The sequence below is a fragment of the Mesoplodon mirus genome (genome assembly GCF_964341445.2).
Source record: "Mesoplodon mirus genome assembly, chromosome: 17".
Taxonomy (NCBI): Eukaryota; Metazoa; Chordata; class Mammalia; order Artiodactyla; family Ziphiidae; genus Mesoplodon; species Mesoplodon mirus.
The window spans coordinates 20,304,819-20,329,892 of record NC_138993.1 but is presented as its reverse complement, the minus strand read 5'-3'; the positions used below and the strand labels follow the sequence as shown (position 1 = coordinate 20,329,892).

Genomic DNA, 25,074 nt, shown 5'->3' with positions numbered 1-25,074 from the left:
TCTTTTAATATCAGATGAAGTATATTTTCAAGAGAAAGAGTACAGTTAATTTCCTTTTGGTTCAGTAACCATTTAAATTATGAATGGAGGTCATGTAATTCTGGTGTCTGTGTTGGGCTGTTAAAATATTTGGACTCAGTAATTCATTTCCATGTTTTCAGATTTGACAGACACGAAGAGGTACAGAGTGCAAAGTCCTTACCAGATCTATCCCCAGCCACCCAGTTCAACTTCTTCCAGGCAACCAGTGTTACCAGATTCTTGTATGTCCTTATATGTACCAACAGATACAAAAGAATATTATTTTCTTCCTCTTTTTACACTAATGATGATGTGCTGTGTTCACTGTTGTATGGTGTATGCGTTTATGTTTGGTTAATTCCTGAGGGAAGAAATGAGAATATAAATTGCAAGTCTATAGTATTCTCCACTAGAAACAGGTGTGGGCCTCAAAGGACAGTGCTGTAATCATCACAGAAACCCTGCTTACGTAATTTATCAGGTGTGGAGCTGTGCAGTGGTGAAGTGATCTGTGTATGATCTGCCATATTTTTCTAGAGCACTGATGAGTTGTGTCGCTGAAGTCTACAGGAACCTGCTTTTTGCCTCATTATTTAGGGATAATTTTGCCTTTGGATTTGGACATTTCCATGCCTCCCATTTAATTTAACTTTTAGTTATGACTATACTCAATTTGCATTTACTTCTTTTTCCATTTTACAGGGATATTGAGTAAATCATTAGCTGATGATAATTACTTTATATCACATGCTGTAATGTTGTGAGGAACTTATCACCTTTCTTGGCTTCTGTAAGAAATGTGTCATTCATTGAGCTCTGACTGCGTTTAAGGCAAACTGGTTAAGGCATCGTGGGCTCTGAGAACAGGCTCTGGGTCTTGGTCTGCCTCGCCCACACACGCTCCTTTTCCCCTAGACCCTCCTCTTCATGCTCTGCGCCTCAGCACCCAAGACATTTTGGGGTCATTAAAGTAGAGCTATGTGTGAGCACGTTTTCTTGTACCTCGCAGCCTTTTCACACCCCTTCCCCAGCCCAGACATATCATATCTTCCAGTATCATGTAAATGCAGTCAATCAGATATTTCTCCACCTGCAAAATGGCATTTGCCAGCCTGTGGGAGATGCACTGCAGGTACCACGGTGTGTTCTCTGTGTCTGTCCTTACATCCATCTTTCCCACTTAGCCCTGAGTGGCTTCAGGGTCAGGGCTGTGCTTACCCCCAGCGTCTAGCACGCGGTGGGAACGCCACGCATGGTGAATGAATGGAGACCAAGCTGACTCTCCAGAGTTCAGTTCTGAGCGTAGGCGTTTGAATGCCATACAGACAAGTTTAGACTTGGTCTGGAAACCAAAGTAGGAAACAATAGAAGGTTATTGATCAGGAGAGTGACAGGCTTCCATGTGCATCCTCGTAAATTAATTCTCGTGGCATTAGGTGAGGGGAGAGGTCGGGGTAAGGCTTTTGACAAAGTCTAGGTGAGCAGTGATGGAGCTCTGCAGTACTTACTTCCCATTGCTCTAGCTAAATTGCTCAGAAAAAGGTGAATTTTATATCAGAAGTATATAATAAATTTGACATTGTAAATACCTTTCATATTATAAAGTTATAGAAAGGCTAGTAAAATAAGGAATATAGGGAGTTAGTAACCACCTTATAATCAGAAAGGATAATATTTTTTAAACAATTGATATTTTTTACATTGTCTTTGATAGTAAAATAGAAAACTCATCAAGTGGGTGGGAGTGTTGATTTAAGAAGTTTGCGTTCACCTCTTATCCCGCAGACCTTCATCTAGTTCCTTCTCTGTGCTCTTAGAAGCTAGAAGGATTTACAAGATGGATAAGATACACGGTTATTATGCTTGTGTTCCAGACAGTGGACTCCAAACGTGAAACAAGTATTGCATTATTCTTCCTTAGGTGATAGAAATGTTTATGCAAGGTTGTGTGTAAATGTCCTGAATAAATTGAATTAAATGGAATGTGCTAACAGAAGTTGCTATTTAAAACAGCCCTGCGATGAAACTTTTGTGAAATAAAGAAGTTAAAAAAACTGAAATCCAAATAAGCACACTCTCCTTTCTATGTTCTATTCTCTTCTGTGTTGACTGAATTCTAGCTGGCCAACTTCCTGCTTGCTTAATAGAGTGTGGCATCCACCAACTCAATGACACCGGAACCCCTCCAAAGGATGTAAATCATCTAGCATTGTACAATCTCAGCTATTAAATAGATTTTAATTCTTTTCAGCTTGGGTGGGTGTGATTTGCATCTCTCCTAACAGACAAGCATCTGCAAGTGTTTCGCTTGCAGAAGCTCATTAAAAATCAGTGCAAATCCTGACAGTGTCTCTAGCAGCAGGCATTAACTTGCAGAACCCTTGTAAGTGGATTGTGTTTCCAGTATCAGTGAAGCTTCCTCACTTGTTTCATGCTGCCTTGAAAGTTTAGTCCTGTAAGACATGAGTAGCACCATTCAAGAAATGCTGATCTTTTAATAAGCCCTAGGGGAACTGTCAAAAAACCGAACAACCTGTAAAATGAGAGGGAAATTGAAATTCTCAGATTGTTTATTTATTGAAATTAATTTATGGTATGAATTAAGCTAAGAAAATTACTTTCTAATTTGAACAACCAGACAGCCTGCAAGAATTTCCAGCAATGTTCAAGAACACTGTGGTAAAGCCGGCATTTCCGTCGAGATCCTTTAACACTCCCTTTCACTTTTGTAAAAAGTTTGCAATTAGTAATTTCAGTGAAGCAGCTTTGTTGTTGTGTCCTACTGCTCATTGAGCTGAAGACTTTTGGGAAAACAGCATTTGCAGAGAGACCCAGGGTATAATAGCTGATCCCACTGGTACGTGTCCCAGAGAAAGCAGGGCTGGAAGCTTTTAGTGTAGTTAAAAGATGCCCATCTGTCATTTGCATCCATTGAAACTGAGCAAGAGATTTCAGACTGAGCTTTATATTCTACTTCCTCCGAGAGCAGCTGGTGAAGGGCTGCAGATTCCATGTGAGCTGGGGACCTATCATCTGGTGTGTTTAATGCAATCCTGCCTCATCTTGGGAGCAATTTCTGGGACCTAGTAATGATAATAAGCATATTCTTGGTGAAAGATAATGCTTGTGCTTATTAGAATGTGCAGACTGAGTAGGGGCTTTGGCGTTAAAGGTGATAGTGGTGGGAGAAGGCAAGTATTTAGTAAAAGGATAGTGATGAGGGGAAGGCAAATATTTTGGATAAGGAAAGTTACAAATACATGACTAACAGCCTTAAAAAATGTTTATAAAGTGATAGCTTTTAAGTACTAGGAAGAGAAAGTGTCCAATCTCTAGCTTCCTTTATAAAAATCGGCTTTATCCTTGGAGGGTGACTTTTTTTTGTTGTTCAAAGTCAGCCTTTTCCTCCAGGGATATGTTTAATTAATCATCTTCCACTAGTGATTGTGCCAATTTGATCATTCTTTTCCCTTCTGCTGCCCCACCCCCTTTCCTTGACTTAAAGAGTAATTTATGCAACCATGAGTCTGTTTTTAACTTGCAGTACATTTTCTGCAGACTGAGTTTATGTGGATAAAATAGAACACTCCACTGTAATCGCTTCTTTCATTGGGTTTTGTTCTCTGGAGTTCGATTTGGCTGGCGTGGAGCTTGAGAGCGGGTGTGCTGTATACCTCATTAAGGAAAGCACCTTGAGAGGCCGCCAGGACCCACTAAACTGAGTTTCAGAATGACCTCCCTTTGGCAGTCAGTCCGTCAGTCTCTCCCCATTGCTAACCCATACCTGCTCACCAAGTCACGGGCTGTTGCAGCTGATAAAGCTCCATTTTCTTTTTTACCTTTCTTTCTTTCTTTTTTTTATAATATGCTTGACATTGTTTCTTGTCATTAAGGAATTGTATAGAGGCTTTTAAAAAATTAATTAATTTATTTTTGGCTGCGTTGGGTCTTCCTTGCTGCGCACGGTTTTCCCTAGTTGTGGCTAGAGGGGGCTACTCTTCGTTGAGGTGCGTGGGCTTCTCACTGTGGTGGCTTCTCATGTTGCGGAGCATGGGCTCTAGGCGCAAGGGCTCAGTAGTTGTGGCTTGCGTAGTAGTAGTTGTGGCTCAGTGGTTGTTCCACTGCGCCACCAGGGAAGTCCCTAAAAGCTCCATTTTCAGTGGAAATGAAATTTTTCATTTTTCCTTAGTAAGAGGACACAAATGCCTCTTAAAATGGTTTGACTATCAGGAGATCCACAGAGTTGAGAAGTCTTGCAGGGAATCAGTGGAGCCTGAAGGGATTTTGTTTTGAGAAGTCCCAGAACAGGTGCAGGACTGGGCGGGTAGGGGGAATTCCTTGCAAAGTTAGAATTCAGCTGCTTATCTTGGGGACACAATCTGTTTTAGCCAAGATGAAGAAAAAAAAGTAAAACACTACTAACACCCTGGGCGTGACCTAGTGATATTACTGATGGGAAAAATCTCAATATTGTGAACTTAATCCAGCCACTCCAAATGTGTGAATTACTCTTTCAAGATACACTTTAACCCTTGTGACAACAGCGTTTACTTGTGGAGTGGAATGTTGTATTAGGCAGATTCATTATGATCAGTGATCTTCCTCCCACTGAAACTCATTCTGTTACTTTCTTAAAAACCTTCAGTAGCAGACTTCCTTGGTGGCGCAGTGGTTGAGCATCCACCTGACAATGCAGGGGACACGGGTTTGATCCCCGGTCCTGGAAGATCCCACATGCCACAGAGCAACTAAGCCCGTGTGCCACAACTTCTGAGCCTGCGCGCCACAACTACTGAAGCCTGCGCACCTAGAACCCGTGCTCCGCAACAAGACAAGCCACCGCAGTGAGAAGTCCGCGCACTGCAATGAAGAGTAGCCCCCGCTCGCCGCAACTAGAGAAAACCTGTGTGCAGCAACGAAGGCCCAAGGCAGCCAAAAATTAAAAAAAAACGAAAACCAAAAACCTTCAGTAGGTCAGGCAGCCTTTGGGTCACGTGCACAGAGAGCCTCAACAATCTGTTCAGCCTCATATTAGTCATTGCCCCTGTTCTGACCGTACCTGCCTGCTTTGCCTGTTTGGATGCCCAGCCCTCTCCCCGCCCACATACTCAGGGATGCCCTTTTGGCATGTGGGGTTTAAGCTTAAGTGTCTCCTCTTCCCTGTCTCCTCAGTCCCCATTAGGGCTGCCTGCTTCCAAACACCCCTCACATCCTCTGTGGGCCTCCGTGTTCCAGCTTTCCACCTCTGTGGAACAGATCACCCTAAAACGGTGGCTCCTTGGGTCATTCAAGGAGCTGCGAAGTAGAATGACTTCCTTTGTTTGTTGGTTAGTTTCTACTTAATTACATTTTAAGCTTGGCAACCTTGATAATGAGATATGATGTGTAAACCATGTGATGTTAGACTCAATTTTCGTTAGATCAGTTTTAGCCCTTTTCATGTGCTGGGATGGGTGGAAAGAGGACATATGTTAATATAGCAAATAAATAGCCACTCTTGCTTTTCTTTGTTTTCGTTCATTATTTGCCTCTAGCAGTGGGTTTACACAGAAGAAGAAAAAGAAAGAGAACTCCCCAGAACAAAAACAAAGTGAAAGTGATTTTAAAATCCTGACTTCCTGTTTTATTGTAAATTAGATAAACACCAGGTAGTATTTCCTTTAATTTTCTCATGTTTTTTTCTCGAATTAATGTTTGAGGAATGGTTGGGAGTTTTCATGTAACCTGTACATCTTTTATATAGACAGATGGTAAAATGGAATAAACCTGGATTTGGAGTCAGATGGGCTTAGGTTTGGGTTTTGTTTCTGTCATTTACTTGTAAGCATACTACTTGGAAAAAGGGGAAAAGTAGAAATAATAATAGTTTCTCTTGGCCAATTGCAAAGGTTCAGTTTAATCCAGCTGACCCGTGTCTGAAAGTATATCTGTATATTTGAAATTTGATAGTAACATTTTGGTCTTCAGCATCTGCGTGCTTCTGTGTATTCTGGTGTTTGTAAATGTAAATGTGATGACAGGTCCATCTCCCTGGAAACTAAGGTAGTGAGAAGACATGGCTCTGTTCTACCTCTTTCCTTTTGTTTAGTATCATAGAGTTTTAGATAAGACAGGATTTTTATTTGACAGATGGGGAAACTGAGGCCCAGAGGATTAAATGAACCATGCAAGTCCCTGTAACGCGTGAGAGGTGGAGTTGGGGACTTTGTCCAGTGTTTTATTGTATTGCTAGGTCACTGCCTGTTCTACTGTTTTCCCACGGTCTTTCCCTCCCCTTCTCCCTCCTTCTCAACCTGGTCCACCTTCCACTAGGGCGCGTGTATGCACACACACACATGCACACACACACACACACACACACACACACAAATGGCAAAGATCAAGAAGGATGCAGCGTCCAGGCTCCGTTTCCACGGGAGCTGCCAATACCATTCCTGGCTAGACATGGCCCATGGTTGTTGGTCACTTACAACAATAGCTTATTTTAAAGAGCTAAATATAATTTTTTCTTTCCAGGTTTTCCTTTTCATCTGTAGTTTTGGGACCCATGTGATATCTTTGAAGCGCCTGCATTATTTTCTTTTTCTCAGTTTCTGTGGACCGAATTACCATGACAGGTATCTCAGTGAAAGCTTGATATTCCTAAAAACCTCAAGTTCCACAAAATCATGCATTCGAAAGAATACGGCTTGCAGAAAATAGAGGATCGGGCTGACCGCTCTAAATCTATGCTAATTTGCAACTAGAGCACTAACAGAAACAGTAAAAACCTGAATAAAAAGCACAATTCAGAAGACATGTTAAATTCCTACTGTATACAGACACCCTTTGGTACATATGACTTCAACTTATGAAAAGATGTGAGGCTGCTTGATGCAAGGGGACGTAGGGAAGGAGGTGAGACTGGTGGGTATTGGGAGCAAGAGAAAAGCCCAGAGCTCTGGGAGATTCCCGCAGAGTGAATGGCAGAGGGACGCGTAAGACGTGAGGCCCAGCAGGCGCAGACCCCGGTGGGCATCGGGCACGGTGGGCTCTGGTGCTGCACCGAGTGTCTGCTTCAGCTTAGACTGTGTGTCCAGCTGCTGTCACTTGCACATACGAAGCAGTGATGTGGGGCAAACGTGTATGAACGAGCGTGACTCCCGCTTTGTGCTCAGCCAGTCCCCTCTTGCCCGTCTAATTCACATGACAGAAAATGCCGGGTAGCGACAGACAATATCTAGTGCTGCTGAAGCCACTAAACATCACTGAACATACCCGTTGGATTACCCATAGAGTAATTTTTACAAAGTATTTTGAATGTCTTATTCACTGTGAATGTGACAGTGGCCTGGGCTAAATATCCGCCAACACCAGAAAGTAAAGATATCGCAGAGGCCTTTCCTAAGAACTTTAATGCCACGTTCCTGGTAAGCTAAGGAAACGAAGAAAGGCCAAGGACCATGTTGCAGAGCTTTTCGAGGGTTTCAAACCTGGGCAAAATCAGTGAGCAGAACAGCAAACTGGTGAGACCCGGATAGGATCCTTTGTAGGAAGAAAAGACATCTTTCCCCAATTAATAAGACAGTACTGATGAAAACTGTCTTCTCTGGGTCTGTAGCCCATGTCTGTCTTTTACTTTTCACATCTCACTTGTTTTTATTTTGACTAATCCTATGGAAATGTGTTTTGTGTTATGTTGTATGCCAGTCATCATAAGACGACCCGTTGTCCAAGAATCCAAGGTTCACTTAACTGCATCTCAGCAGTCCCACAATTTGATGAGAGCTCCACCCAGCAGTCCCTTCTGTTTCTCGATCAGTTGTTCTCTGCCAGGCTTTCGTGTGCGTTAAGAAATTGGGACTGGGAAAGGACCGCATTGTTTGTCAAATGGAAATTATACTCAGCATCGAAGCTTTGAATGCATGGGGAGAGGGGCGTTTTGACTTTTCTTCCTTCTTCAAGTGCAGTTAAACTGATATTTAGAACATTGACGAGAAAGTTCTAATTAACTTAATATGTGATAGATGGTAAAATAAATGAGGTGGGCAGTCATTTCCAGAAGACATGTATGAAACTGCAGGCTTTGGGGAGCTCTGGTTTTCTCTAGCTCCCTTCCAGTCTGAAGGCCACCAGGAGACCTCAGCTTGCGATCTATCCTCTCCTTCCTATTTTAGATCTGCAGTAAAGTTTTGAGGCTTTTTGCAAGCTTTCAACTCTGAGGTATTTTGGAAAACTGTAATTTTGTTTGTTCTCCACTGTATGCATGTGGTTTCTTAAAACATGCGTGTGATTATTTTCTGTATCCTTTCCAGAGCAAACATTTCCCCCTAAACTACAGGTTCCAAAAGTGGGTTCTCGAGTGCATTTGGCAGTCTCGCTTGGAATGAACAGCTTGTTACAATGTTGAGGCTTTCTAGGTGGCTTCCAACCTTGTGTTGGGGTTTGCCCCTCATGTTCGGAAGATAGACCTGCCCAGTGCATTCCATATTTTCCAGCAAGCCATGTGGTGCTATTGAGTTATTTTGAAACTTAATTTGATGATGATGAGGGTGGTCTATAAAATAGTACTTTGGGTAGTTTTTCCCATAAAATAGCAATTTGTGGAAGACCATTAGCATGTAGCCTGGACTCTGAAGCTAGATTATTTGGGTTTGAATCTCAGCTTTGCAACTTTTTTTTCTAGTACTTTTGTTTCTTTTTACTGTTAAATTTTGAATCTACCTGGAATTTATTTTGGTAGAAGGAGGCAAGTTTGGCTCTGGCTGTTTATTCTTTTTTTAAATGATATTTTAAATTATTTTGGGGGTGAAATATTACATAACAAAGTTTACCATTTTAACCACGGTTAGGTGTACAATTCAGTGGCATTAAGTACATTTATAACTTTTTAGCTGTGTGTTATGGATCAAATTATTTTACCCCTCTTTGTCTCAGTTTCTTCATCTGAGAAACTGTTATCCAGTGGGGATAACATCCCCATTAAGTTTTTATGAGCTGATCAGCTCATAGAAAACACTCGATGTGCCTGGGAGACAGTAAGTGCTCAATAATGATTAGTGGTCATGGTGACTTATAGTACTGGCAGGGCCCTCATTTGCTGGTAGGAACCGTCGATGAACTAGTGCCATATGTGTGGTGCATATATATGTATGAACGCTTAGGTGGGGCAATTATTGCCCACTGACTCAGTGTGAAGACCAGAGAATTCTCATTGCAGACACTGAATAATTTTGCATCCATCATTTTTGTGTCCACTTTAGCGTGGGACTAATATGCAGTTTGAACTTAAGGAGGAAAAAAAGATTTTCTAAGATTTGGATTTCAAATTGTTTGTGAAGCAATTAATAATGAAAAGATAAAAACCTATGTTGATTTCAAGTTTAAAGCATAATTCAAGGGCTTCCCTGGTGGCGCAGTGGTTGAGAGTCCGCCTGCCGATGCAGGGGACACGGGTTCGTGCCCCGGTCCGGGAAGATCCCACATGCCGTGGAGCGGCTGGGCCCGTGAGCCATGGCCGCTGAGCCTGCGCATCCGGAGCCTGTGCTCCGCAACGGGAGAGGCCACAACAGTGAGAGGCCCGTGTACCGCAAAAAAAAAAAAAAAAAAAAAAAAAAAAAAAAGCATAATTCAAGAGGTGGAAAGTGGGTAGACTTCTGAATATATTCCATGCACACTAGCTCTTTTCAGAACCTTTGATAAAAAGCTCTTGCTTTGCTTTACAAAAATGTGAGCAACAATTATTTGTTATGCATGAATTGTAGATGAAGTAAATTGGCCAAAATGAGAGGAAAAAGAGAAGTCTCAAGAAAAGGAGCAGCATTTTGTTTACATTTAAATCTTCCAGAAACCATATATTTGAAAATAATATACCAGTTAAATATATTTTCTTAAATAATTTAGATAAACTGCATTTCTATTATAGTTTCTAATAAGTGATAATGTGAAGCAGTTTCTGTTTCATTATCAACAATCTTATTACTTTTGGGTTCAGCAAGAAGCTTCCAGCTAGATCTGTAAAAAGGATACAGAAATCATTTGAAACTATTTCTAGACTTAAAATTCATGTCCCTACAATGGAATATACTATATTCAGTCACCATCACAAAAATGCCTTTCTTATCAGTGCTGCCCTAGCTAAGTGTGAACTTTAAAAATTGGAAATCAGGCACTTTGTAGACAGTCCACACTTTGTTTTGTATTTTTGTGCTAAGAAAAAAAATTGCCCAAGTAAGTGTTTCTGGAAGGAGTCAAATTTCTCAATTGCCTTGGTAGTTTAGCCTACAGTATTTTTGTTGTTTTAGGAATTGATCGTGACCCTAAGTATAACTGAAAGGACACTCATTTCTAAAGCATGGATCATGCTTGGTTCCTAAAAGAGGAGTGATAATGTAGCAATTAAATGCTGTCATCATATTACACACACTTGGTCAGGGTGTCAGTATAAAACTATCATTATCATTGAACTGTACAATAACACATGGGACAGAATGCTATAGTGGAAATAACACTGGATTTTGGTTCAAAAAGTCTGAATTCCAGAACTCATCATGGCTCTCAGGCCATGGAACCAAGCCTTTGGGTTTCAAGAAGTTGTGATTGGAAAGAGAAGGACATTGGCTTTATGGTAGCAGCTGCTGGAGATCCTTTGCTAGCTCATTTTCTTTCGTCAGTTTTCACTTTTTTCCAGGGTGATGTCATATATGACCACTCCTTGTTTATATGCTGATGTGTTCCAAACCTACATTTTAGCCAAGACCTTTCTTATGGGCTCCAGACCCAAAATCCAATGGCCAACAGACCACGCTGTTGCTCCATAGATACATTAGATAAATGTATCAAAAACTAAACTCAGCATGACTCTCCTCTCCCACCATTACCCACAAACCTAGTTCTTTTTTTGAGCAAGTACCATGCTTCCGGGCATCTACCCAAGCCAGAAATCCCAAGACGCCCTCAGCTCTTTCTTTCTCTTCACTTTCTATATTTAACAGAGCACTAAGCACTGCCAATTCTGCCTCATAAATGTCTCCCTTATCCATTCCCTCCTGATGATGACGGTGGTGATGGTGAGGATGATGACAGTGATGATGACCATTCTTCCCTATCAAATGTCTTTGCCTTACTTCCGGCCCTTCTCATTTCTCACCTGGATTTTTGTCGCCACTCTTTTTAACCGTGCATCCCTGCTGAACATCAACCCCGTGTGCCCCAGCCATAATGCCAGTGACAGTTCCTCAGCGAGCTACCCCGTCCCTCCATCCTTCAAGTGGGCTGCGCCTGTTGGTCTGGAGTGAATTATCCGCTCTGCCTCTGGTGGTCACCCAGACACTTGTCCAGAGACTCAGCTTACAGGTCAATGCCTCCTTGAAGCCTTTCTCAGCCTTTCAGACAGAATTGATATTTAACCATGCTGATAAAGATAGATCTAATTCATTGTACATTTTCTTTGATTTCTCTTCCTCCCCTGTTGGACCCTGAGTTACTTGAGGTTATGAATTGAGTGTTCAATTCATGTTGCTCATACAACATCTGGCATGTTGTGCCCAGCTTGTAGAGACATCCAGTAAATGACTGAGTGAGTGTAGATGGTTTTACTCGTGGTGGGAAGGGATAGGGAAGATGCCACACAGCCTTGGGAGTCGCCCCCCCTCCCCCCACCGCTGGCCAGCATCTGTGACTTACTGCTGAGTAGGCTCACCTGTGATGACTTTGCTTGGCTCTCTCTAGTTAAATACGTACTCTGGGACCAGAGCTGTAAACTATAAGCCAATACTTTTTTTTTCATCTCTATGTTGAGCTTTTTTTTTTTTTTTTTTTTTTTTTTTTAATGCGGTACGCGGGCCTCTCACTGTTGTGGTCTCTCCCGCTGCGGAGCACAGGCTCCGGACGTGCAGGCTCAGCGGCCATGGCTCACGGGCCCAGCCGCTCCACGGCATGTGGGATCTTCCCGGACCGGGACACGAACCTGTGTCCCCTGCATCGGCAGGCGGACTCTCAACCACTGCGCCACCAGGGAAGCTCTATGTTGAACTTTTTGATAAGCAAAGGTACTGAGGTTGGACATGACCAAATGAACACAGTGAAATATGCACCTTCTCTCGGGCATTTGTATGCACTGTGGCTGTCCCAGCCGTCTCACTTTCAGTTCACGACCTCAATCTTCAAGTCACCCGGCGCTCACTCTATGTTTGTCTAGTGCTGTCACTTTCCTGCTCTCTTATTGACGACTTCAGACTTTGTCTCTCCTAAAACCGTTAACATCTTCTCCTCCCTCCCTCCCTCTCAGCTATTTGGGCTTGCAGGAAATCAGAAGGGAACTTGGCTGTGTGCCCACCACCCTATCCTCTCAGTTATCTGCATCTGTGCCCAAATCCGCTCGCTGCCTTACCTCCGTTGCTGGAGAGAAATTGTCCACGTCCCTATGGAAGGCTGCCACCTCCACCTTCTTAAGATCATCACACTGGTTCCCTCTGCTGGAGCCCCACAGGGTTCCCCGGTGTCCCTGCCGTATGGCCCCTCCTCCCACCTTAGGGCTCTTCCATTTGCTGTTCATCCTGGGGAGAGGCTCATCTCCCCAGATGTTCCCATGACTTCTCTTCCTTCCTTCAGCTCTTCACTCATTTTCACTTTATTGGTGAATTCTCCCTGGTCATCCTGTTCAAATTTGCAGTCCCCTGCTCCAGACTTCCTATTTCTTTATTCTACTTTATTTTTCTCTATTAGTTTTGTTTAGGTCACACCCCACTAGAATGTAAGCTCTGGAGGGCAGGGATTTTGCCAGTGTTCACTGCTTTTTGCCCACTGCTCAGAACTATTCCTGGTACCCAGTGGGTGCACAGAAAGTATTTGTTGAGTGACTCTGTTGCGAAGAAGCTTTCCCAAACAGAAAAGCATAATAAATTGTCTTTTTCCCTCTCTTAAAACTATAGGCTTCATTTGAAATTTCAAGTTTCAATTTTATCCAAAAGATAACAAAGTTGAATTTAAAATTCCCCCAAATAATGTGTCTATTTTCAAAGAAGGACAGACAAATGAAACAATAATTTAAGGCTGCTCTGAGCATTTTTATACACATAAAATGTCATTAGTGGTAAAAAATAGTATTTTTATTATGTATTAGAAGATTACTATGGATTTTCAAATAGACTGATGTATAAGACTGGCTTTCTTATGGAATATTACATTTAAATATTATAGTAATTTTAGATTTCTTGAATCATATCTACTTAAAAATATCACTAGCAATATCTTTAAGGGTTTTTTTAAAAAAATTAAGCTTGTGGTAATGATTCCTCCTTTGACATTATCAGCAATATGTTGAAACGGGCTCAGAATTTGTGGGTAGCTTTTAAAATTTTGTCTCATTTGAGATTAATCAACCACTGATATAATTGACATCATATGATATAAATTTCGAATTCTGTATGATTTCTATTTCAAAGTGATGGCTATTACCCTCACTCTCCTTGATGTTTAATGCAAGTATTTGGGGAACTTGAATAATGGATTATCTGGCTAGTAGAGCTGTGATTTAGTTCAGAGTTAATAAAAGGAAAGATTCATTTCTTTATCTTAGAACTCTTTAAAAATGTACTAATGTGTTTCCATGCCAGTTAGAAAGTCTCTTGGAGGGTCTATAATTTTATCTTTGATAATTAAAGATCTTACATGGTCTCATGCCTGAGATTATTTACAACATTGCAAAAAACAATAATATTTGATTTGCCTCTAAAAACCTCCTTTTAATGAGAGGCCAAATCAATAATAAAAAATATAAAAGCCTTCCATCCTCTTTACCTTGGGGGGTAATATTAACTTTCCTAATGTTGTTATTTGCTATTTTAAAAATATATAATAAAAGAATCTAATTAATTGATGTTTATAGTTTTCTGACGTTCTGTAGACTCTTTCATAGTATATTTGATTTCAAAAGCTAACAAAGGTAAAAATCCTGGAAAAAAATTATGGCAAGGTCATTTTTATTATAGAGGGCTTTCTTTCAGCAAATAACATTTCTTTTATGGTTAAGAGTTTTTTTAAAAATAAATTTACTTATCTGTTTATTTATTTTTGGCTGTTTTGGGTCTTTGTTGCTGCGCATGGGCTTTCTCTAGTTGTGGCGAGTGGGGGCTACTCTTCGTTGCAGTGCGCGGGCTTCTCATTGCAGTGGCTTCTCTTGTTGCGGAGCGTGGGCTCTAGGCGCGCAAGCTTCAGTAGTTGTGGCGCATGGGCTTAGTTGCTCCGCGGCATGTGGGATCTTCCCAGACCAGCACTTGAACCCGTGTTCCCTGCATTGGCAGGCGGATTCTTAACCACTGCACCACCAAGGAAGCCCCTGGTTGAGAGTTTTAATATTTACGTAATCAACTCACAACTGTGCCTTGTTTCATTCTGGGTAGTAAACCTGGAATGATAGTAAACTCCAGCCAGACTGAGGCCATGGAGTTCAAGGTTGGCCACTCTGTCTTCCTCCCTGCTCCCTGCTCTGTTCACAGAAAGTCCACTCTCTTCCTTTAACTCCAGTACACTCATGTGAGTTGGAGCCCTTAGAGCCCTTGGGACTTACTTTCTTTGCATTCCCCAATTACTCATTGTGCAGCACTTGCCAGATCCCTTAATCCCTAGTAACTAGTTTTCCTCTAGTTACAATGTGACAGAGACTATCCATGAACTGGCTGGTGAGTGACTGTCATCAGCTGCTCAACTTTAGTCCAGCAGCAAGGTATTTGTTTCATTTTAAGTACTTGATCATGTGCTTTACTGAAGTGCTCTTTGAGCTCTAGAACCTCACAGGGAAAGCTCCGGAGACTCTGTTCTCCCTCTTGCACCCCAGAGAACCCAAGGGCTCCTGCCCCGCTCACAGCACCTGAGCAGTTGCCCTTAGTCTGACCTGCCGGAGGCTGGCACTCACACTCCCTTTTCCCCGCCTGGGGTCTCAGCACAGCCCCCTGCTGTGTCTCCTTTGGGCTCCCCTGCACCCTCGGGGGCCCCCGTTCCTGCGTTATCTGTGACTGTGCCTCTTCTCACATGTCCCTCTAGACTTTTACCATTGGGCTCTGTGTCTCTCTTCCTTTCTGCTCTGTGAGATTGTTAAAGCCGAAGCCATGCCCTCATTCATTTCTTTTCTCAACTGTCATTTGTTGAGTTCCAGGCACTGCTATTCACTCTTCTTCCCAACATTTATGAGGTGCAGTTGTATCAAGCACACAACAATGGTTGGCAGTGTGATGAGTGTGTCTGTGTATATAGATCAGTGGATGGAGCTAGAGAACACTGTTAGGTAAGGTAAGTGCTGATTTAGCGGTACTTGGTCGTAGAGCTGCCTAATAACGTTGATGGTGTAGATGTGCCATCTGTCCCTGTGTCATTCCCCAAAGTTGTCCCCTTCACTCTGGCTTCCAGCCTGGCATGGTTAGTCATTTCTGTGATTCTGGGAAATTGTAAGTTCCAGGGTAATGTTTGTATTTTGTGACCATTTTAAAAAGCATTCTTTGTTTTCAATTGTGATAAAATAACATGTAGCATAAAATTTACTATCTTAACCATGTTGAAGTGCCCAGTTCAGTGGCATTAAGTACGTTCATGTTGTTGTGTACTGTCACCATCGTCCATCCGCAGAACTCTTTTCACCTTGCAAAACTGAAACTCTGTACCTACTAAATAATAACATCCTGCCTTCCCCCAGCTTCTGGCAACCATCATTCTACTTTCTGTCTCCATGAGTTTGACTACTTCAGGAACCTCGTATAAGTGGAATCATACAGTATCTGTCTGTTTGTGACTGGCTTATTTCACTTAGCATAATGTCCTCAAGGACATGTGGTGGCATATGGCAAACTTTCCTCCCTTTTTAAAGCTGAATAATATTCCATTGTATGTATAGACCACATTTTGCTTATCCATTCATCCTTCGATGGAGATTTGGGTTATTTCTACCTTTTGACTATTGCAAATAATGCTACTTAAAGCAACCATGTTCTATGAGAAAATAAGCATTTTCCTTTCAAATTAGTTTTTCTCATTTTAAAGATTATTACTGTTGATGGGCTGTTTTTATTATGTCTCAGAGCAAAAGTTCTGTTTAAGCAAATGGGAAATGATTCATTAGCTAAACAGAATCACTAGGGAATGGGTCATTTCAGAGAAACTGTAACCACCTAAAATGTTTTTGTTTTGAGTAATTTTACACAAAAACATTAAAAATAGACACTGCCCTGCTCTCTTGAACAGAACATTTGAAAGACAGTTTAGGGCTTCCCTGGTGGTGCAGTGGTTAAGAATCTGCCTGCCAATGCAGGGGACACAGGTTCGAGCCCTGGTCCGGGAAGATCCTACATGCCGTGGAGCAACTAAGCCCGTGCGCCACAACTACTGAGCCTGAGCTCTAGAGCCCGTGCACCACAGCAAGAGAAACCACTGCAATGAGAAGCCCATGCACCACAACGAAGAGTAGCCCCAGCTCACCTCAACTAGAGAAAGCCCGTGAGCAGCAACAAAGACCCAACAGAGCCAAAAATATATAAATAAATTTAAAAAGACAGTTTAATTCCCAAATATGTTAACTATTGCTAGGTTATTCAGCATTGTGGGTATTATTTGGGTGCTACTAGTACATTGTGCTAAAATATTTAGAAGGGCTCTGACCATTACATTTAAAAGACTTAAAGTTTAATATGTCTGTATATTTCACTCTTTGTTACTATGTTTGTGTTAGAAGCACACTTTCTTATGGCTACCTCGCTTTAAAAAATCTATTTGTTGCTTCTGAAATGCAGTGGGACTGAAACAGTCAATAATAGCATTTGTTAGAATTGTGTTTAAGAGTAAAAGCTTCTGAGTGAGCCTTTCAGAGATTCTTTAAGTAAAATGATTATACTCTGGAACAGGAATTTCCCGCCACCCGCCAATTCCATCTGCGGTGGTCTTTTAAAATATTATTTCCTCATTTTTTTGGCAACACTTTGGATAGGAGAAGTACAATAAAGAAATCAATTTTTGCTATCAACATTTCAGTAATGCAGTTGTTCAGGAAAAGGCCACCTATAGGTAATTACCTCTTTAGTACTTTGTGGGCTTAATAGGTATCAGCTGCTAATAAAATCACCAGGCCAAGAGGCTGTCATTTTATATCCTTTTTGGCATTTCCCAAGACTAATTTCTATATCTTATTTCCTCCTTCAGCTTGGGAAAGGGAGCCTTCAAACCAACTTATAGGTTCTTCACTCATAATACACAATTGTTTTTTTCTATTCTTTCATCTCTGATTTATTATTATCATGAGGCATTTGTACATATGGTGTGCTTCATGTGCTTGTCAGCTAGATTTTAAACTCCTTCCCAGCCCAGGCCTTTTTTCTTGCTAGAAATACTGCATTTGGAACCCAGCATTAGCTAACATAATGATAGAGACTATTCTTAGAGTCCTTCCCTCTGTGCCAGGTGCTGCTCTAAGGACTTTATATGTATCATCTCATTTAATCCTTCCAATAATTCAGCGGAGCCAGTACTATTATTATCCTCGTATTACAGGCAAAGAAACTGCAGCATAGAGAAATTAAGTAATTATTTCCAAGTCTACACACTAAGTGGTGGAATCAGGATTTGAACTCCAGCTGTCTGACCTAAGAATCTGCTTTCCTACCACATTTATTCAATGAATATTTATTAAGCTCTTACTGTCTACCGGTGAACAATGTAAAGATCCCAGCCTTCATGGAACTTTCATTCTAGTAGAGGAAGAGAGAAAATAAACAACCAAAATACATGAGTAAATTGTATGCTATTTTAGAAGGTTATCCAAGTGCTAAGACAAAAAAGAAAATGTAGAACAGAGGGAGGGGGGTTAAGATGGACATGCTGACATTTTAAGTAGGTAATCAGGGAGGACTTCATGGTTCATACGGAGGAATTGTTTAACAAATCTCTAGTGTTTGACAAGATTTTTTTTATTGATCTCTTAGAGATGTAGCATGAAATCTTGGTTGACTCACTCGAAACTTTTATGAATCCTCTAACTAGTTCTGCCTGGTTAACACTGGAAGTGTCTGCTGGTTTTATCTCCAGAGTCAAGGGTGAGTCAGCCCATGGGCTCTGCTTCACTTCCTGGAGTAGGCTCCCTTACTCCAGAGCATTTCCAAATGTGCAGTTGTCCCGGGAGTGCCCCGTGGGGGCTGAATCACGGGGCTGGGTGGGGTGTCTGTGCTGAAAGAGGAGGGGCAGTCCGACACCCAAGGACATTGTGGAGCGCTCCCCTGTAGAAGAATATAGCTGAGATTCTTCTGGAGAGACCCCTGCCTACCTAGAAGAAAAGGGATATGGATTGTCCAGACAGGGCAAGCGGCCCCAGACCATCCTTCCACCCAAGGATTATCTCTGAACAGTGGACCCAGGAGGGACCAAGCAAGAGGGTGCAGATGGCCTGGCACAGAGTGTCCCTTCAGTACAAGGAAGACATTGGGTCCCGTATGCTTGTCTGTGGGTCAGGGGTTTAGATTTATATGTGAAGGACACATATTTCACCCAATTATTGAGACATCATGATAGGTGCTAATAGGCTAAACTTAAACTTCCACGATAACATGTTTATCCTTCAACTCAAAACATGTCTCATTTGGTCCTTTCGGAACTGGGCATGATTCGACCGCCAGTGATCAGGCCTTTTCTTCTGACCAGAAAGCAAGACGTTGCAAATGAGGTTGCCAGCTGTGCTGGTCCATTAGGCTTCTGCTGGCGGCTGTGGCGGCTGATAGCTCAGCATGTCGTGGGTGGAGTGGGAGGCCTCGTCCAGTCCCTCCTGAGGCACCACTTTCCTTTTTTATACAAAAACAACATCGTGCCTCTGAGGGTGCTGACTGCATACCAGATTCCACTGACTGTTTTTCTACCCTCCTCTGCTCATTTTTATTCCTTTGGCTACTTTATTTTAGGGCTTTGCAAAGTTTGTTTTGGCCGGGTCGAAACTTATTGTTTTATTTCTGGCTGTTCTGCTCTCATGTGAACGTTTCAATTAAGAAGCAGACACGAGGAGGACGTGGTTCTGGAGTTCCGGTTTGCTGCCCGGCTGTTTGCCCAGAGCTGCGGTGGACCCCGATCCCCGGGGCCAGGCTAGACCGCCGGGCAGGTTTCCAGCAAGGAAGGACGGAGTCCAGCTTGGGGGTAGGCAACCGGGCACCATGACACATGCTCTTCTTCCTGGAGAAAATATTAGGACCTGGTCAAAGATCATTTACTTTTAGTCCGGAGCTTTGGGATCATTTAATGCCTTCTGATCAGGCATCAGAAACAGATCTGTTATTATTATTATTTTTTAAATTAGAGATACGCACAAGAACAGCTGACCTTCCCTAATCACAGTCCTACAAGGTCGACCCAGCAGTGGTTCAGAACTACCTACTGGTTTAGTTCTTGCCTCTGCTACTTACTAGCTCTGTGACCTCAGGCAAGTTACCTAACCTCTCTGGGCCTTGGTGTCCACACATACCAGGGAGTTATAACAGCACCTGCCTCCCTAGGTTATGGTGAAGATTCATTGAGGAAAAAACCAGATTTTCTCTGATCGTAGCCACCCGATGATATGAAAACTCTATTGCAGATCGGATTTTTGTCGCTCTAATTGTATCCAAAAAACAGTTGAGTTGGAATTTAGAGTAAGAATCTAATTGAGCAGTGGTTAACTCTGGATTGGCACAGGCTTTCTTTCCCAAGCCTGTTGTCTAAACCGGATCCTTCCTGGGCCTGATGGCCTGCTCCCAGGAGAGCGCCACCTATTGGTGGGTCTTGCTTTAGGTAGGAAGACGAGAGGGTGGATCACCGGTGTTTCCCCTGGGATAGTGGGGATCAACTGGATATACAGGGATACCCAAGTCGCACCCTAGTACTTCTGGCCATGGACCCCAGGCTTCAGGATTTTTAAAAGTGATTCCAGTATACCAACGAGATTGAGAAATACTAGGCAAATACTTTATTTAGGGAAATAGCTCATAAGTGGGTTCATTTATACCTCCATGTATTTATAACAAAATTAGAGAAATAAACAACGAAAATAAACACAAATTCCTCATTGCTATTTATCTCTAGTTTAAAAGCTTACTTATCTTTCTATCACTCAGGAAGTACTGGGCTTTTCACAGCTCCTGACCCGTTTGCCCAAGCTGGTTTGGGTTGTATTTCAAAATAAAGATACAAATTGCCTCCTTAACACTTGCCTGTTATCTTTGAGCTCTTATTCTTTCTGTCTTTGCTGAGTTGGAGAACCTTCATTGCTCCCATCTTGGTGTGTCTGTAGTCATGACTGGGACAGCCAGGCTCCTGTTTGAGCTCTCTCTGCCTCTGGCATGGATCTTCCCTTTCAAAGTCCCAGTTAGGGACACTCACATCTGTGTGGGCACCATGAACTGACTGTCTGTTCACGTCTTTAATTACAACTAAGTCCTGGATCTCTTCCTCCTCCTCCTTTGTGTGTGTGTGTGTGTGTGTGTACGTGTGTGTGTTTTAAAAGAGGGACCAGACCCCATTTTAGTTCTTTGCTTTCAGCTGTTAGGAAGAATTTTGAACAAACTGGTATGTCGTTTGTTCCATTGTTTATAATCGGATTATCCACTCTGGATTATCAAAGTCAAAACGTCTTAATCTAGACTGACTTCCCCAGCCTTTCTGGGCATCTTTCCCACTGCGGGTTAGTGGATGCCCAAGGATCCAAGATGATTTCTGCGTGAGCCTAAGTAAATTATAGGAAAGCAAACCTGCTCGTTTTTTCGCACCCTCTTTTTCTCTTCCAATAAGAAAGTTAGTTGAGAATTAAATGATATTCAGACCCAAGCAGGAAAAGTAAGTCACGTATCTGAAAACTCATTCTAAACTCTTTAGTAAAACAGAGTGCTTATGTAAGATTAGGATAACTGGCAGTTGAAGCCAGAGTTTCTACTTAACCAAGTTTCCTATAGCCACTTCCAGAATTTAGCCCATCAGGTGACATATTGTTTTCATTACTTTCTCTTTTGAACTTACTGTTTATAACTTTCTTATCCTCTGAGTCTTTACACAAAACATGTTGACTCTGTTTTTATTGCATTTTGGGCAAATAAAAATGCAGTGAAGATTTAATCACCGTATCTTCGTAATAATCTAGCTGTGGGACACATCATGATCTTGCAGAGTGGTCTCACGTGGGGAACTCAGTCAGGCCTTGCAGTTAGACATACTTAGGTGTGAGGATGATTACTTATTTCTGTGGCTTTGGACAAGTCACATAAGCTTTCTGAGCCTAGTTTCCTCATCTTTAGGTTGGTGGTGACACTGCTCCTTGCGTTGGTTTAAATGAGGTACTAGATGCAAAGCTCCAGGCATAAAGCCTGGCTTGATGGAAGTGCTCAAGGGATGATAACATCTACCCATCTGGATTTTAGCTCTTTATTAGTACTTTTTTTTTAAAGCACAATTAGAACCTTTTACCTTATGGTTCAATTCAGGGTTTATGCCTTTCATCTTTCAAATGATAAACTTTTTTAAAGTAGCCCTCTGTGTTTCTCGTTTCTGCAGAAATCATGTACTTAGTAAATGTTGATGAAAATGTCAATAATCTGGGTAGCCATGCTAAACAAACAGGAAAGGAAAACTTTTGTTTCTTTCTGTTTTTCAGCTTTGTTTTAATTTAATCTAGGCAACTGTTTCTATTGATATACAGGCATTGAAAGAATCTAAGCTACATGTAGGTTTTGTAATTTCTTCCTTTTTAATTTAGAAACTGGTACACAAACCCAGGATAATAGGAGTGTGTTGCATATGTAAATTCTCAGTAACTCCGCGGACACGGAGGTCTGTTCATTTGGCTAGCATTGTAGGTTTGGGCGTGACAGGTGCCCACCATTAACACCTTATAACTTTATTTATAGTGGATAATATAATACTCTCAAAAAAAGAATTCCTGGAAAAATACAAAATAGCTCAATTCAAGGATTAGGGCGATACTGTTGGCCAGACCCTGGACAGCTGATAGTTTTGCATGTGATTTTCCTATTGAAATTCTCAGAGACCTTAAAAGAAGTTTACTGCGATGTGAATCATAGAAGAAGGGGAAGGGAAAACAAGGATGAAAGTGGAGAGATGATCATGTACTATTTCATATTTCACTCTTTTTATATGATGAATTGTTGAAATAATTTTTTTGTTTGTTTGTTTTTTTGCGGTACGCAGGCCTCTCACTGTTGTGGCCTCTCCCGTTGTGGAGCACAGGCTCTGGATGCGCAGGCTCAGCGGTCATGGCTCACGGGCCCAGCCGCTCCGCGGCATGTGGGGTCTTCCCCGACCGGGGCACGAACCCGTGTCCCCTGCATCGGCAGGCGGACTCTCAACCACTGCGCCACCAGGGAAGCCCCTGAAATAATTTTTTAAAATCCTTATATTCCTAGAATAAATCCCACTTAATCATAGTATGTTAATCTTTTTATGTAAGTGCTTACTTCTGTTTGCACATTTTTAATTTAGGATTCACATCAGTATTTGGAAAGGAGATTCATATGTAGTTTCCCTTTTGTGTACTTTCTTTGTTGGGTGATGGTATCAATATTATACCTTGCTGTTTAAATAAGAATTTGGAAACTTCCCTTCCCTTCATATGGTTTGAAATGGTTTAAGTATTATCAGAATTATCCCTTAAAAGTTTCCTGGAATTCCCCCTCTGAAGCAATCTAGACCTGTTTTTGTTGAATTATGTGTTTATCTATTGGAAGGTCAGTCAGCGAGGTAGCTTTTTGACTTATATTTCATTATAATATTGACCTATTTAAGTCCCTCACCCACATAGTGTGATTCCTTAAGTGTATCTGAAATATTATTTACTGAACATCTTCAACTCATACTGATTAAGCCCCTGCTAGATAAGGGTGAGGTGCTCTGCTGTTGTTGAGTTACTGTTTTCAAGAGTTGGTAGCTCTTTTTTATATTCAGTGTTTCATGGCATTTCACAATCATGTTTACCATTCCCAGATTTGGACGTTAAGGATGATTCCATATTTTTATTGTTGAGATGGTGATACACTAAACTGTACTGTATGTTTACATTACTCTGTTGACCATTATTACTGTCTTTGGTACACTTGGCAAGGGAGCCAGTTTTACTGAAGGTCATGCGGCATAGTATCCATCCTTCATAGACAAACTGATTTATCTCTTTCTTGTACATTGTACATGCTCAGTAATTCTAGTGAATGAAATACTTTAGTATCTACTATGTGTTTGTTTGGGAAAGGTATAAAAGACATGTTCTGAGAGATAATATGTCATGAATGCAAAATTGAATTGAATAAATGAAATATTAAGGTAACTATGTATATTCAGATATATTAAAGGATTCAATTTTACATATTTGTCCAGGGGAAAAATAATTTTCAGATGGAGCGAAAAGTAAATGTTGATTCGGTTGCCCTTATACATGGCCTGAATTTACAAATTAACATAAAGAGCTAGGACTTCCCTGGTGGCGGAGTGGTTAAGAATCCGTCTGCCAATGCAGGGAACACGGGTTCAAGCCCTGGTCTGGGAAGATCCCACATGCCGCGGAGCAACTAAACCCGTGCACCACAACTACTGAGCCTGCTCTCTAGAGCCGGCGAGCCACAACTACTGAACCCACGTGCCACAACTACTGAAGCCCGCGTGCCTAGAGCCCTGCTCTGCAACAAGAGAAGCCACCGCAATGAGAAGCCTGTGCACTGCAACGAGGAGTAGCCCCCGCTCGCCACAACTAGAGAAAACCCACGCGCAGCAACAAATAAATAAATTTATTTAAAAAAAAGTAGAGTTAAAACTGTTTCAGCAGTATTTTTGCTTTTCTATATGAATTGGGCTATACAACGCTAGGAAACGGGAATCACAACGCCATAGTAACAGTGGTGCAAAAAATGATAGTGTTGACCTAAATGTAGATGATAATGTTTATTTTAAAATGTGTTAAGGAAAAAGTATTGATAGTTGATAAGATTGTATTGGATTATGTTGAGTTATTAACAAGATATTTTTTCCTTTTCTCATAGATTTATCTAAAAACAGACTGGTTGAAGTTCCAATGGAATTGTGCCATTTTGTATCACTGGAAATTCTTAATCTGTATCATAATTGTATCAGAGTCATTCCAGAGGCCATCATTAATCTGCAGATGCTGACTTACTTAAATTTAAGGTAGGTTGACTATAAAGGTTATAATCAAATTCGATGAAAAAAAATAACTGCATTTCCATCAGTTTTTTTTCTTTTTTTCTCTTTGATCTTTTCTGATCACCCTTTGAAGTAAATCACATGAAGATTATTGAAGAAATATCTTTTCTAATACATTTGTGGTGCCGTTAATTTCATTTTTGGCACTAGACTTCTCTGAATGTCAATAGGACAAGATGTTTTGGTTTCTTAAAATAATTTATACAGCATCATTTATATATTTTGACTGTTTGGTACTTGGAAACTTGTTGGTATATTTTCTTCGGGTATTGATGTAGATTTTGCAGGAGGAAGGATGAAGGAAGTGGAAAAGGTTTGGGGGTTGGGACACATTAGGGCCTTGCAGGTTTGGGGGATTATTGGTGCCATTAGATTTGCTACCCAGCTCCGACTGAGCCTGTTCACTTTAGGCCACCGGAGAAAGTTAAGGAGGAGCACTGAGCAACTCCAGCAAGATATAAAATTTGCTGTCTTTAGCCCATTAAATTAGGTCAGTGTTTGCTGAGGATGGGTCAGTGGTCTGTATTGACTCTGATTAAGCACAACACAGTGTAACCTATTAATGCACTAAGTAGCCCTGAAGTTAAAAAAACTATTTTAAGGTCTAACTTTTAGACTTTGCTGCTGTGACGGTCAACTTCTCTGGCCAGATTTTGACTCCTTGTTTCCTAAATTCTTGACTCACATCTGGGATGTCAGGAGAGAAAGGGAGCTGTTTTATCAAATCTATCTCTACTATTAAAACAAAGTTGCAAAGTTCAAAGCCTTTGTGCAGCCTCCACTCTTGTCAGTTGCATTATCTTAATGTGCAAAGAGTAGCACCTAACTAGCAAGGCTTGTGCTGTGTAACAATATGCCAAA

At 41.4% G+C, this 25,074-nt stretch overlaps 1 protein-coding gene across 2 annotated transcripts in view; it reads left to right on the top strand.

Moving 5' to 3' along the window:
* The window catches only part of LRCH1 (leucine rich repeats and calponin homology domain containing 1), a 194,525-nt gene that overhangs the window by 70,405 nt on the left and 99,046 nt on the right, over positions 1–25,074 (top strand). For both annotated transcript variants that reach the window (XM_082602166.1, XM_082602167.1), the window contains exon 2: positions 24,033–24,177. In XM_082602166.1, the coding sequence (XP_082458292.1) occupies positions 24,033–24,177 (145 nt within the window). The remainder of the gene's footprint in view (positions 1–24,032; positions 24,178–25,074) is intronic.